The sequence below is a fragment of the Hyalella azteca genome, unplaced genomic scaffold (assembly GCF_000764305.2).
Source record: "Hyalella azteca isolate HAZT.00-mixed unplaced genomic scaffold, Hazt_2.0.2 contig6630, whole genome shotgun sequence".
In the NCBI taxonomy this organism is placed as follows: Eukaryota; Metazoa; Arthropoda; class Malacostraca; order Amphipoda; family Hyalellidae; genus Hyalella; species Hyalella azteca.
Window position 1 is genome coordinate 15,561 of NW_025936786.1, and position 15,746 is coordinate 31,306.

The 15,746-nt window shown below is 41.1% G+C and overlaps 2 protein-coding genes across 2 annotated transcripts; one reads left to right on the plus strand and one right to left on the minus strand.

Annotated features, from left to right (window-relative positions):
- The first annotated feature begins 798 nt into the window (after window positions 1-798).
- Window positions 799-4,728, plus strand: LOC108669984 (DNA-directed RNA polymerase III subunit rpc4). Its single transcript, XM_018157426.2, has 7 exons — window positions 799-886; window positions 1,060-1,243; window positions 1,596-1,654; window positions 2,084-2,215; window positions 2,587-2,652; window positions 3,108-3,287; window positions 3,550-4,728. The coding sequence occupies exons 1-7, from the start codon at window positions 842-844 to the stop codon at window positions 3,679-3,681; spliced, it is 798 nt and encodes a 265-aa protein (XP_018012915.1). The 5' UTR covers window positions 799-841; the 3' UTR covers window positions 3,682-4,728.
- A 307-nt stretch (window positions 4,729-5,035) lies between these two features.
- Window positions 5,036-14,058, minus strand: LOC108669985. Its single transcript, XM_018157427.2, has 10 exons — window positions 13,461-14,058; window positions 12,745-12,885; window positions 11,730-12,431; window positions 10,990-11,484; window positions 10,643-10,727; window positions 10,236-10,414; window positions 9,571-9,735; window positions 8,250-8,351; window positions 6,237-7,441; window positions 5,036-5,460 (listed from the first exon to the last, which is right to left on the minus strand). The coding sequence occupies exons 1-10, from the start codon at window positions 13,671-13,673 to the stop codon at window positions 5,214-5,216; spliced, it is 3,534 nt and encodes a 1,177-aa protein (XP_018012916.1). The 5' UTR covers window positions 13,674-14,058; the 3' UTR covers window positions 5,036-5,213.
- Between the last annotated feature and the right edge of the window lie 1,688 nt (window positions 14,059-15,746).

The window sequence follows — 15,746 nt, forward strand, 5'->3', positions numbered from 1 at the left end:
TCAGTTCGGCCATTTTTAAAGTTCCTGAACCATCTGCTCACTATCCCGGATCTCATACACTTGACAAAGTTCTTCGTGAATTTCCTTCATCGATTCCTTAGCGGCCAGGAAACGAGTAACAGACTGCAACTCGCAGCTGGCGGGAGACGCAAGAGGAAGCTCCATCGCTGATGCCTGCTGAGGCAAGACCAAGCGTCGAAGGGACGCTGGCTTGGCAAGAGATTGGAGTTGGGAAATCAAACAACCTGCCTGCCTCTGTTGCCTAGCGGAGCATAAAAACGATCCTAGAGCCAGCGGCAGCCCGTGGAACTTATTTTGGTAGTGTCAAATTCAGAAATGTTGGCACAGTCATGTTTACTTATCTTTTATACAACTGTAGCAAATAAATTCTGCAGTTATCAAATCAGAATTCCTGTTCATACTAACGCATTTACGTATAAATGATTTATGTTACTATTGTAACCATCACAGGCTGTGCATTCAAGCTTTTTTCAATCAAGTTTAGTTTATAATGCAGACATTTAATGCCACGCATAGAGCTAACGTGTACAGATTATGGAGACAGTCACGTCACAAGAATAGGAAAGGCTGCATTTGGATGACACAGTGGAAAGATTGCGCTACACATAGTTTTTAAAAGGGTTCAATATGGTGCAGTGGGGTTAAAGCTTCTGTTGTTACAGGTTGCGCCTCAGTGGCTGTCCGCAACAGCAGCGGCGGTGCATCCAGCTTTGGGGGAGGAGTTGCTGCTCCAGGGGGAGGGGGAGGTGGAGGCCTAAAGAGGAGCTGTGTGGGAGGGGGTGGAGGAGGGGGAGGATCATCAAGAGCTGATGATGCAGTGATGCAGCGTCCGGTGGTTACTGGTGAAAGCTTAACCGTCGACAAGGTAAATTCTCTCTTTCTATTCTGCAGTATTAAATCAATTCAATCATTTTTATTTTAAATTAATTCCGGTGGTGGTTTTGAGAGATTTTTTTTTTTGCAACTTAACTTCACATTTCGCTTACAGGAAATGGGAATTATCTTGCAACCTAACCTTATATTTCATTTCTTTTACAGGGAGAAGAAGACGAAGCAATGGCCCAGATGGTGTGTGATAACTTCATCGAGCACGAGGACGATGGCGACGATTATGCTCATCAGTTCTGTGAGCCCATGTGCCTGGCGCTCAAGCAGGTCAAGCTCGAGGTCTCGGCCGCCAGTTCCTCCTTACCTCAGCAAAAAGAAGTTCCAAGTGATACTAGTGAGATATCGACTATCATTTGTACTATGCTTTTATATATATTAAGCTCCCTATATTTTCCTTTTTTTGTGTGTATTCAGATATACAGCGTTTAAGCATTCGACTCTGTACTGCTACGTTACTTTGTTGCATTTTTTTTTTTTTTTGCCTTTTAGAATATTCTAGTTTTGTCTGCTAAATTTTCATATTTTCCAATTGGAATAACAATTTTTTCTATTGCATCTATTTCTAATGTTTGTTGGGACGCATCTTTCTATTATTTCATCTTCTTTTGGGTTTAAATTTTTATAAAAACCAGCATCTAGTTTGCTGAGTAAATTTTCCACCAATAAAACTTTTTGGTTACTTTCAGAAATCAAAGTCGAACCCGACGAGTCTCCTCATCTGAGCAACGGTCATGCGTCAGGTTTGGTGAGTTTGTACTTTGTAACGAGCCCATCGAGAGTAAATGAGCGCTTGCCACGTTTATCTTGTCGCAGTGGAAAAATAGGCATCCGCCGTAAGCCGAAGACTATACGCCCTCTGATATTCCTTACACAATAACTTTGCCTCCTGATCGCATCAATAATGTCCTATTATAGCACTCGTATTATTTTATCGATTTTTTCTCTAGTTCTCCTAGTTAAACGATTATGCAGAATTAGAAATCAAACCTCATATTCCGGCGCTAAAACCTCATTAAGTATTAGTTTTTAACCCCTCAATGCAACGAGGCTGAATTCGTCACTTTTCACATTGTTATTCTCCTAAACATTTGTTACTTATTGAAAGTACGTTGCTGAATTTCAATCATCATCTATAATGGGAAGCATTACGATCAAGACACTCGTATTCGTGCAGATCAACGGTGTCGAAGCAGCCACAACTGTTGATGACAAGACCAGTGTACCGATGACTCCTGCCAACCGTGCAGCAGCAACAACGGCCGGCGACGTCCTTTCGCAAGACAAGAACACCATGCTGCTCTTTCAGGTTAGCCTCATTGCAGCAACCCTTGCCATGAGTTTGCTGTTCCATCTAGACCACATAGGGAGTTCATCTGTCTACCTTTGTGTATTTTTGGGGTGGCCGGGATCCCTTCCGTGTTGGGGTTGCCAGGCGCCGTTGTATGTCGAGGGGCTGTTGTTCTGAGTGCGAGAAAATATCTCCCGTATGATGTACGAATGATTTACGTGTTCATAATTTGAAAGCTAAGGAGGTAGAGACATTTCAGTCACTTCAAAACATTTGTTGCTATGTGTTATTATTAACTAGAAACCGGTTGTATTATTACCGACTGCTTCTTGGCATCTATGCTGCGATTTCCTGCCGTTAAACTGATTAGGGAATTTGTGGCATTTCAGCTGCCGCAGACTCTACCAAGCATCGTCTCTGGGGAAGGTTCACACGCGAGACTACAGCCTGGAACAGTGAGTCTATTTTCGTTCAGCTGTATCCTCCCTTTTTTAGCACATTTTCTCATTTATGGAAAAAATGCACTATTGTGCTCGCCATGTCCGTCTGTCTGTCTGTCCGTCCGTGACTTCACGTTTTCGTCGACGAGAAAATGCGCTCTCTGTCACTCACTGCAGTGAGTACAGAGTTATATTTTTTCTTATCACTCGGGTTTTTGGTTAGTATTCTTTTACTTAAGATTTAAAACTAGTTAAAGTAATTAAAAGTATCTATATTACGTCGACTTGGAATTAAGCATTTATGAGACACACAGTGTCTGCACTTAATTCGTTTCTATACTTCCTATTACTGAACTCATTTCAGCTTTTCATTTGATATACCGCACCCAAGAAACACCAATATTTAGGCAACTCTTACTCGGTAGAGATTTGTTTTTTAATTAAATATGTGACTGTTTTGTGGCTTTTAGTCGAGTGCGCTCGACACCGAGGAAGAAGAGGGTAAGAAGAAGGCTGAATATTGCCGCCTCCGCGACCTCCCAAGCGGCCAAATTGGCTGCGTTAAAATTTACAAGTCTGGTCGTGCCGAACTTTGCCTGGGCAACTACGCTCTACCTATCAATGTGGGCTGCCAGCAAGACTTTCTTCAGGTCAGTGCCGTGGAAAATCCGACTAATTATATCCTTATCTTCAGTGAAGATTTTACCAGAGAAAAAGTATATACAAATCCACGTTTTCGTTATGGCTTTTCGCCCTTGTTCTATTTGGCAACCTACTACCAACACATTCTTGCCGATAATACCAGTATTTTGCAGATACGAATTTGGATCTCTTATCATTTTCTCGGGTGTTTAAAATATCACTATTTAACAGCCTATTTACGCAATATTAAATATTCGTGGTCTGGCACAGGAAGTTGCGCACGTCAGCATCGACGAAACTCGCAAGAGCGGCAAGATGGCCGTGCTCGGCCGAGTGGACCGCAGGCTTCTGGTCAGCCCCAGCTTCTCAAGTCTCCTCGAGTCCAGCCGCAGCAAAAGATAACATAACGTCTTATCTTCAGCTGTGTATTCGTCAGCCTTGCTCTGTTATGTATGGACATTTGTGGGCATATACAAGACTAGTTTAGAGATTTAATATAGGCTTGTTGCATTCAATCTCTGTGATATTAACGCTATTGAGTTCAAGTTGCTCTAGTTTAATTTCATCAAGTCTGAAGAATGTCGACTAGATAATTATTTGGGCTATAGAATCTGTGACAATTAGCGAGGTCTGTATAATAGGAGCGCTACATAACACATAACCGCCCCACACATGTTAGCAACAACTTCTGGCTACTTGAACTTCATTGTTGAGCCTCTATGTTGCTGTGATGTCATTTAGAGAGATGGAAACTGAGCGACATGGGAACGATTACATAAATATAAATTAAGTTCATGTACATACTGCCCACGAACGAAACTCGAGTTGTATGTAGCGATATGTATTCAATTAACAATTGTTACAATGGGCAAGGGTTTGTTCCAACTCGGGGTTCTATTGTTCCAACTCGGGGTCAGTTTGTTTTCGTTGCGCCAATTTGTATAAAGACGCAAGTTCATGAATTTTTTTCACGTTGCTTAACATAGGTGCTACGTTGGATCGAAAGAGTGAAGTACACATACTTTAATGCAAACAGTATTTTTAGAAAGCAGAAAACTTTGAAGACTCTTTCTAATACGAGAAGTCAACAGCGAAATTCAACCTTGACAAGATCGCGATCGTAAGCGGAAGAGCCATACCCAATTTCCGGGTATCTTGCCAAGCATGATTATGACGCATGAGAACGTTGGCAAGACGATTGTGTTTGATGTCACCGCAGGACATCTTTAAAATGACACTTGTAGTTGACGGAGTTACTTTCAATAAAAACTGGCTGTTGCTACGCTAACGTGCGGAAGTTTTTATTTAAATCTTTAGGTCAATGACAGCAAAGCATTGCGGTCTGTTAATCTGCTCCGTGACAGATTCGTGCCCGACGTCAATTTACGAGTATACTAGTCAGGTGCAGGTACGAAAATGTTCTAAGGATGCAATAAAGTCCTTGCTGCATATGATCTTCTTAACCTACCATGTCGGACTATAGTTGAGAAATGTTTCATGTTGCATTATAGAATGTGACAACTGCAGGCTTCTCGTTACTCCAAGATTATTTTAGTCACATGAATTCGGAAATTTCGTTAGTATATCAAAATTTTTTCTCACAGCTGAAAAGATGAGTTTCCACGAACTCTTGATTGGATCCGCGATAACTGAATATCAATATAATTTTGTTATTCAACTGTTATTATTAATTAACATTACATTAATTGATGCAAGGGACTTGAACGATTGACTCGATTTCTTAATTAAACCAAACTTTATAAAATCTGTTTATTTAACGATTGCCTTATTCTATTTCTTAGCACAGGAAACTTTACCTTTTTTATGGACAGTAAAATGAGATCAGGACCTCCCATAACTAGCTTAGTGCAAGTTACAGCTCAAAGATTTCGATATAAAGCTCTGGAGAGCGGCTATTGTCTCTGTACAGTAATTTACTGTACCAAATTGACCCTGTCCGCGATTGCCATCGTAGTGTCGTCCTCGGCGAAGGTGGGCGATGTCTCCCTCTGTAGAGGGGCAGCTTTGAACGTCACTGCCACGGTAGACTTTAGCTCCACAGAAGCGTGTTCTCCCTCCGCCTGAGACTCGCTTGCGTCGGAGCGGCTCCCAAGTGCCATGGGCTGGTAGGCACGCGTCTGATTCTCGGTGCGAAGATTCATGTATTTCTTGTAGTACATCCTGCGGTGAGAAAATAACAAAATTGCACTAAAATTATAATTCACACAGGCTGCAAACTGTACTTGAAAATAATGATTTCTACATATTTAATTTAGCCTTTGTTTCAAAGTTGAGCTCAACGGAAGCGTGCCAATCATTGATACACAGAGCTGGGCAGCGCTACTTTGAAATGTAGCGGCCGTTACCGCTACCGCGACATGCTCTAAATGTAGCGGGCGCTACCGCTACATTGCTTAAAATGCAGCGCCGCTACCGCTACTGAAAATGTAGCGGCCGCTACATATAGCGCGCTACTGCCCATCTCTGCAACTTAACAAGTAACAACTAACATGCTGACACTAGTAACAGGCTGAGGTTGACAACATTACACCGAAATCTTTCGTACAGTTTCATTCTGTAATTTATATTATGTATGAATCATGCTGGTTTTTAAATAATATTTAATACTATTAAGTAAAATCTAAAAGCTTTATTTATAAATGTAGCGGTAGCGCTGTAGCAGCAAAACCTCGTATCGCTACTTAAATATGTAGCGGGCGCTGCCGCTACCTCTGCAATTGCTTAAATATGGCGCCGCTACCGCTGCTGAAAATGTAGCGGCCGCTACATGTAGAGCGCTACTGCCCACCTCTGTTGATACATAATCATTAATAGGCTTTTCAAAAACGGAGATGCCTAAAGATTCTATGCACATCAAGGCATAGAGATACAAAAACAAAATTGTTTAAGAGTACGAATTCCTTTGGTGCTCATGACCTTAAACTAGTCGTACTCACATCACAATGATGAGCAATAAAATTGCTGCGAAAAACATGACGAGGAAGACCACCAACAATCCTGCGCCTGAAGGCTGGGAAGTGGGGATTGCGTTGGTCTTTCCGTTGTCTGTAGCTTTTGCAGCTTGGGGATGCATTGGCTTGTGGGTACTCGCCTCAAGATTTTCAGCACTCCAAGTCTTGGATTGCTTTACAAGATCCACCACTGCATACGTCTCCTTTGTGGTTGCCTTCACTGTTTCAGTAGGATTTATCACGGCTTCTTCGCTACGTTGCGCGATATCCATTGTGTCTACAGCCTTACCAGACTTTCCATCCACGTCATGATTCATCACATCGAATTTAACATGTTCAAAAATTTTCGCATCGTGTACAGAACCATTCATGACCGAGTAGACCACTTCCTTTTCAACTCTTTTTTTAGGACTAATTTCTTCCGGTTGCAAAATGTCGTCACGGTCGGGCACTGTCGAGTCGTTTGATTGTAATTTGATCCACTCCGAGTTTTCATTGTTTGGTGGTGGGAAATCTTCATTCAATGGTGGCAAAGTTGCTTTACTTACGTCAGCATCGACTTCCAAATTTTCATTAACCAGTGTCAGTTTTTGAACCCCGCGCATAGTTCTGTTTTTCACGTGAATATTCTTCAATACAAAATTAGCAGGTCCTTCCATGCTGATTATGTGAGGGACCTGACTGGAAATCGTAACATTTTCTAAGTGAATGTGGGAGTCCGGATGCACGACAATACTGCCGTTGACCGAGTGATGGATGACTGAATTGAGTATAGTGAGATTTCCAAATACTGTAATACATTTGATATTCATGTTACTGATAGAAGAGTGATCGATGGTCAAAATAGCATTGTATGAAATAGATATCGATGACTCCAGCAATGTGTCGATGAGAGTATGAATCATAGTTAGGTTGGACGAAATACTCATCGATTCCACTGTGTTAATATCCACTCCATTGAAAACTCCATTCCGTATGCCTGCTCGTATGGTGTCCATTTTGGATGATGTTATTAACGTTTGTTCCAATTCTGCCGTGGGACGAAAATCTATGATGCGAGATTCCGTTACTTTTGCTGCGAATACGTTGTTCCACAGTTTGTTGACAGAAGAATTGTGAACCTCGAGTTTATGGAAGCAAGAAGTATCTACAAAAGCAATCTTCACTCTGGGCACCGAATATATTTTCAACTGCAAATGAAAAATAAGGCACAATCAGGATGAGACGGAAAATAACAGGAATTACCTTCTATTTGGTCCTAATATATACGTATATGGGATTAAGCCATTATCTAGACCAGCGGTCCCAGAACTTTTGCAGGCTGGCGCCCACTTGGCTCCCCAGTGAATTCCTAGCGCTCCCCTACAGACACATATGAAAACAAACACCTATTTCTTGATATTTGGTATGCTGCAATTTGAAAAGAGAAAGGTTAAACACAAATATATATATCACAGATTAAACCTAATTTAGTAGAGCAATATATGTTTAGCAGTTTTTACCGTTGCAACAACATAATGTTTTTTTTAATGGTTTCAGCACTAGTACTGCCGCCCCTCATACCGCCCCATTCTTCACTGCCCCCGGGCCCCAGATCATTCCACCCCCCCAGGGGGGTACCGCCCACTTTGTGAACCACTGATCTAGATTTACGTAGTTGCGCAAGGTCTTTAAATTTAAATGTAACTTGCTCTGAAAAAGTTAAAAATTATTACCACAAAATTTAGACTAGGGAAACCCAAATGATGGAGCTTGTTATTTTCTTACAATGACGTTGAAAATTACGAAGAATTGCTTTTTAAACTCGTGCACATCTACCATCAAAGCCTCACAAAAACACAATCGACTCGTTTATGGATACGATATCGATGCTTGTATTTTCTTTTAAGGCTTCAGATCAATAAACTAAATTAAACTCTGCCATGATTAGTTACTAAAGCGCCCGGGAGCCAAGATCACTTTCACATCATGTGATGCGTTCTACCATTCATAACTGACCTCGTCGAGACAATGCTCCTTGACGATGAGGCGATGACCGCCCTTAATCGACACTTCTCGAGCCTCAGCAAAATTGTTGTTGCCACCAAGTATGGCTCCTCTCTGTGACAGTGAAGAGGTCGAGTAGCCTTCTAACAAACTTAGCTGGTGTGATGTGTGGTGCAGGTGACACCGACATTATGGGGACGTGATGTGCTAATGGTTGGCAGGGAAGTGTGGTGCAGGTGACACCGACATTATGGGGACGTGATGTGCTAATGGTTGGCAGGGAAGTGTGGTGCAGGTGACACCGACATTATGGGGACGTGATGTGCTAATGGTTGGCAGGGAAGTGTGGTGCAGNGCGAGCGGACGCAATCACGCGCGAGCGGACGCAATCACGCGCGAGCGGACGCAATCACGCGCGAGCGGACGCAATCACGCGCGAGCGGACGCAATCACGCGCGAGCGGACGCAATCACGCGCGAGCGGACGCAATCACGCGCGAGCGGACGCAATCACGCGCGAGCGGACGCAATCACGCGCGAGCGGACGCAATCACGCGCGAGCGGACGCAATCACGCGCGAGCGGACGCAATCACGCGCGAGCGGACGCAATCACGCGCGAGCGGACGCAATCACGCGCGAGCGGACGCAATCACGCGCGAGCGGACGCAATCACGCGCGAGCGGACGCAATCACGCGCGAGTGAACGCAGTCACGCGCCAGCGGTTGCAATCACGCGCGAGTGGACGCAGTCACGCGCGATTGCGCTGGTTGCAGCTGTTAGTATTCATTAGCTATTCAGCAATATGCTAGGTTCAGCTGTAAACACTCATGCATGACCTATTGAGAGTTGCGACGGACGCAGCTGCATGTTTTAAATCAATTAGCAACTGAACCGTTGGCCGGTATCTGTCCATCAATACCGCTGGCCGGTATAGAAAATTCCCAAGATTTAAGAATATCGTCACCCCGAGCCTAGTCACAAATTTTATAGCCAAACTTGTGTTATTGAAGAATAATGAAAATCCTATCTATCGATATCTTCATATTTTAGTATGACGTGTATAAAAATTTCAAGAAAATGTATTCTCCTGATTAAAATTAGTAAGTCTGAATCAAATGACTAAAATAAAATACTATGCATGTCTTATCTCGACTATCCAGCCACAGAAAACATAGGTATTAGGTCCTGCTAATACCCCGACCGTACATGTATAGTGTATTGTGGTTACGCGCCCAAATAGCCGCTAAATATTATTAGCAGAGCTAGGCTTCAAACAATGAATAAGTAAATGCCGAAATAAAATTTATTGAACACTTAAGACTATCAACTTACTCCTGTGTATGCTTCGCAGGAATACTGGTACTGAGAATCCAGTTCACAGTCACTTGGTTTAAGGTTAACGTAGCCTTGCTCGATGTCCACTTCAAACTTTGCATCAGGCATAACTTTGACGCAATTCCACAGCCAACTTGGGGTAGGTGCGCCAATGAAGACGACCTGAACAGTCCAAACAAAATTTCAGGGAAGTCATGAACGTGAAACCTGTCTTATACTGTTAAACCAGAGGAGAAATTTTAACGAGTCACGAATATATTGAATGTCTATCAAAAACTGACGCAACTCTTTCAATAGCTTCGTTCAAAATATTTCCACGTCCATTTTGTTAAAAGTCACACGGCATGGGATAAATTGTAAATGAACTTGACAGTGCACTTTAATACATATTTCATATACTACCTCAAAAAAATTCGAATCTTGTTTATAATTTACTCTTGACATGATACAGCAGGAGCATGAAAATTAGTAGCACTAAGCATATGAAAGTTTTACTGGCTGCCACTACTGGCTCCGAGGACACCTACATTCAGGTACCTGGCAACGCGGCTGCACGACGATGGATGTAGCAAGCGTGTACAAACAGAAATGTTTATGGTACCTGGTAACGCGACTGCACGACGATGGAGGTAGCAAGCGTGTGCAAAACATGTTTATGGTACCTGGTAACGCGACTGCACGACGATGGATGGAGCAAACTCGCTGCACCCCAAGGGCTTGGGCGGGTCTAACGCTCCTGAGACGACAAGCTTGCCGCCATGTTGGATGTTGATGGCGTCGGCCTCCAGGTCGACGATGGTCACCTCATCGAAAATTAAGATGCCACGCACAATGGTTATGCCTGAAAAATGAATAATCACTAATGGATAATTATTATTCTGTTGTCAAATCTAATATTTTGGCCGCACCCATTAAGACACCCTAGGAGAAGTTTACTGGGCGATAAAGATAAAGCAAAAGTGGGTTTTACAACATTTACAATGGTATTTGCCTTCCAACTGAAACTGAAGATTCAATAAATGAGCTATGTTGCAAATTAAAACACCGTTTAAAAATCATATATACCCACCGTTTTCGGGTATGCGTTCGATGTGCGTGGTTTTGATGAGCAAGCTGTCAGTTGGTAAACTGAGATTTAGCGTTAAATTCGCTATCTGTGGGCATAAGAAGTGCAATCTGTTATATATAAATCGAAAATCAATTCAATATTTGAAAAATATAAACAAAATGCAAACGAATGCAGACACTAACATTGCTTCTCCATTTTCTGCTATCAACAACAAATTGAATTCACCAGCACTAATCGTGTACTCAACGGCGAAAATGGAATACTTTTAAAGCATTCCGCCTCCTCATCCTGATTAATATGGCTGTTGATACTTATTATCATTGCTGTGAAGAGAAGCGTGAACTCACTTTCGTTTGCACGCGGCAGTAGGAGAGGATGCCTCCAGATCGCAGGTAGAGACCGTAGATGGAGGTGAAAAGCACATCGCTCATCTCAAACATCGACTTCTTTTGTGGATCTTTGAAGTATTCCACGTTTTCGAGGTAATGGATTTCCGCGTAATCAAACTTTACGTAATTCATGGGCGACTTTACTTCAACGGATCCAACTTCTGCTTTAGTGACGACGAGCTCTTCGAGGTCAGCAGCATGCAGGAATCTCAACTTGCAGTCTTCGATGTAAAGGGTTTTTGGAACCTCATCGCATTCCAAAATTTTCGAGGTGCCGTCCAAGTGTCCTTCAATAAAAGGAACTGTGGTGGCTTGGTAACTTCCTTCTTCTCTTACATAACCTATAACCTGCTTGATGGCTAGATGCTTGTAGCAGTTGGTGAAAATCCCCAGGTTGTGGTGCTTCATGACCAAAATTTCGGCATATTCTGTTGTAGGCAGGAAGACCACAGGCTGTGAAAGAGGAGCAGTTAGTAATACATTAGGCAGAAAAAAAAGTAGCATTCATTCAGTCGTGAATTTAGCTTTATTTCGCCTAAAACACGAAAGATTTTAATTATTATTATTATTATTATTAACAGTTTTATAATTATTATTATTCTCCTGCGTCAGGTACAAACATGTGGAGCAATGTTTTGCTAATTTCCGCAAATGAAATTGAATTATTATTATAAGAAGGCAAAATACCGTGCACTAACCATAGTATCGTGAGCACCGAGGTCGCAGACGAGTTTCGAAGACCCAGCGCGGCACGAGACGTCGGTTGTTCTCACCATCCGAAATTCCTCTGACGGCACGTGTTTTACGTATCCACTACTCAAAAAGTTAGGTATCAACTCACCACTTATAGACACATTAGTGGCGTGAATGAAGCCTCCCTCGATTGTAATACATGGCATTTCGCACTTCAATATTTTTAAGCCTACTATCGAAACGTCTGACTGGAAAGCAAATATGAGGCTCTCTTTAGCCAGCGTCGTGAATGTCACTTCTCTCATTCTGTGCCAGCCTCGCAGGAAAGTGAGGCCGTATTTTGGAACTTTTTCAAACGTCGAATTCGTTATTCGAGATCGAGAGAAGCGTGAATGTTGGATGGACTTCAGCACAGTATTCTCCATTATAACGTCGCAAGCTACGTTGATGTGAACAGCTTCGTTGATAAGAGAATGTTGCATCGTAAAACATTCTCTCTTTATCCAACCTGGGTTACTAACTGAGAAGTTTGACAGCAAATTTACAGTGCTGTTATCCATCCGAATGTGCGTAAAATCAGTTGCCCACCCGACTGCATTGACTTGGGCTTTAAACAATGTTAGACCATTGATCAGCCAGAAGTTCTTGAAGAACGAATCACGGACGTCAACTAAAGTTGGGCACCGAACCGGAGCGACACCAACTTGCTGAAGTAAATTTTGAAGCAATCAACGCAGTCTAAGAACTATTAAACACAAAAATTTCAATTTATATTGAAACTATATGTGTTCATATCCCAACTTTCAACGAAAATAATTTGCGACTATCTTTCTGCTAATTTCGTGCAGCCACACAAAAATCGTGCCTGGATATCGGTACATTTTCCATTAACACATTCACACGTATGATACGTATACGTATCATACGTATCATTTACGTATCATTTATACGTACCATTTATAATATACTATAAATCACTCGATATTAAAATATATTTCAAAAGTTCATATCAATACTTGCATTTTTGAAGCTTCCATTCTTGATGTTGATGAATGTGATGTTTTGAGGGTTGTTGCAGTCAGGATAGAAATCCAAATTTTCAGCATCTCGCACAACCACTTTTCCAAAGAACCGCACTGAGTCATGACTGATTACCCCAGACTGGAATAAATATGGGCAAGTATAAGAATAGAACTAAAGAAATGAACCACGCCTCGCTATGTCAAAATTAGCTACTATATGTGCATTGTCGTCTGGCGCCGCAAAGATTTAAAGACAGAACGGGTTGCATATCCACGATGCATAGCGCAAGGGGATGGTACCTGGAAATATTTTTTGATTGTGGAATTCTGAGTCATTTCTAAAGTTAAGGAAAAGAATTAAATATGATTTCCGCTAAGATAATTAAAATCTGCTCAAAAATATGTTCAAGATTCTCAAAAGTTACTTAATAATCTAAAAAGGAAGTTCATCGCAAAATGTGGGTTTGGAGTCTTTCCTTGATACTCGTAATAATAAATTTATTTTACAATTATTAAGTTGATTTGGAATGATGTTTGAAACGACAGGATTTGAAAGAAGAAGATTCTCAAACTGCAATGATTTGACTCAAACTGTATGCTGGGCCACGCTAAGGTGAACTGCTGGTAACCCGCATGAAAACAATAATTTATCTCTCATTGTAAACCAAAGCTCTCTTCCATCAGGATTATAGTGCATCTTATAAGCTTACTTACCCGGCCATTCAAGTCGCAGCATAGTTCTTCTCTTGTAGAATCTGCAGCGCAGAGACAGGCTGAAAATTCGCGATCGTAGCTCGAACATTCTTTTTGCAGCCCTTGGAAACAAGATCGCATGGCCAGCACCGGCCAAATCGAGACGAGAACAAGAAGGATGCAGCGCAGCATAATTATATGCCCTAGCTTGAAAGCTCTATCATGAACTTTCATTTAAAGCTTAAACATCTATACAGATTATCTTTGCAACCTATTCGCTTGGAGATGCAAGTGGTGTTAACGTGTTAGTGAAAAATGTAACTATTACAGTTGAAACTACTTGCCGACGATGCCAATGAAACTTACCATTTATGTGTGCCGCATTAGATTGTCAGTCTAATAAATATCTCGTAAAATGTGCATTTGAACTGTCGAGCCATGTTTCCGATTTCGGTCGCATCGACGCGTGTTAAAATTCAATCTCTAAATTTACAAGCGTGTTCAACGAACCACACAATAGAAGCATTTTGCGTGTTGGGAGTAATCGTGCACTTAGTCTTTGCTGTGGGCGTTCCTATAGTTGCAACGTCCAGAAAATGAACCTACAAATTTAAAAGCAAATATAACTTTACAAAAATTCGCCATACCTCTATTGAAACGGTTTCAGAGTCCAGCTTCATCGTCAGTTCGAAAAACTTGGAAAGCAAATACAATCCGAAGTAAATACAGTGGAAATTCAAAAGAAAAAAATACACAAGTGAATGCCTAAAATTACAAACGAATGACAGAGTAATAAAGTAAAAACGTATATATTCATGATTTCTAGTAAATATTTCTATCTATTCAAAATTTCAATATTTTCAAAAGAGATATGGGAAATTTTTGTGGAATTATCTCCGCTTTCAAATTTTTAGTGGATGTGAGATTCGAGCAATTTAGGGGCATTAATACAAAAAGAACCTGACAAGGTTCTGGATATCGAATACTGCCCTAGATATTGATCATTGTCCTTGATACCGACCACTGTGCTAGATACTGACCATTGTCTTGGATTAACTTTGTCCTGGATATAGAACATAGGCAAGGGAGATAAAGCTTCAACCAGGCATCAATTTGTCTAGCAAGCATTTGAGTCACAGGCAGTGCTGATAAAGGCATTCATGGATCATGAGTATCAGAAAGAAGTTAGGTTCCTGCGACAGAAGTAGCAAGCGTTTTACAAATGTTGACGAACATTACTTCTATGAAAAGTCATACCTTGAGTTGATTCAATGTTTTCGTCTAGTAAAAAAGTCCTCCCGCTATTCCTGTCATTACTTGCTCTTTTGCAACAATTTTTTCTCTTATCTCAGCGATCTTTCAAACTACGAACATGACAACATGAGGCAAAGTTCTTAGCATACGATGTAAGCTTATGTGATCCACACTTCACGGCAGCAACTATGCTAATGCTTTTTTACGCTGGTAGTGACGGTAACATTTGAAAACTCTGGAACCATTTATAAAAATTAGAAATTTGTACAAACGCATTGAATTTTCCTCGATGTCGCATAATTTATTAAATTTCCTCCTCAGTGGAACGACAAACTTTTTTACTAGCAAAAACTTTTTCAGCAATTTATGCAAAATGCTTTTACACTTAATTTTTAAAAATCAGTTTATGACTTCTTCAGAACAGGTTTAGTTTCAAATTTTTGGGAATAAAGCATGAATACTGGTACGATAAATTATACTCGACTGCATTCTGGCATTTTGTGAATATTATAAGCGCAGGCAGCTGAGTCAATTAAAGAAACAAATGACTTGAGAAGAGTAATTTCCGTTAGAATGTTCAGTTTTAGCCATGGTTGAACTAATACAAGTTCAAGCATGATATTACCTAAATAATTTTAGTTGAACCGTGGTTTCATTCATGTATTGTAGCCATCGCATAGTCATGAATAAAGCTCACGCATTTGGTCATTTTATTTTCCAAGCCTATATGTACGAGGCCTCGAATTTATACGCAATGTTTATCTACCCCTAATATTTACCTACCCCTAAGCAATAAGCAGGGCAAAAGTCAGAGATATTACAATGAAGATTTCGGTAAACCGTAAATATACTACATAGAAGAAAGTAAATGCGTTTTATATGGCATGACTGTCATGGTTATTTAGGGCCAACCTAGAGTCGCGCGCAGGACGTTATTTCGGACGAATTTCGGTCCCTGTTGTTATCTTCCGGGATATTCGTTATTTGTAACTAGAAAGATTTTGAAATAATGCAAACAAAATATCTTTGAAACGAGTCAAAAAGCCTAGTAAT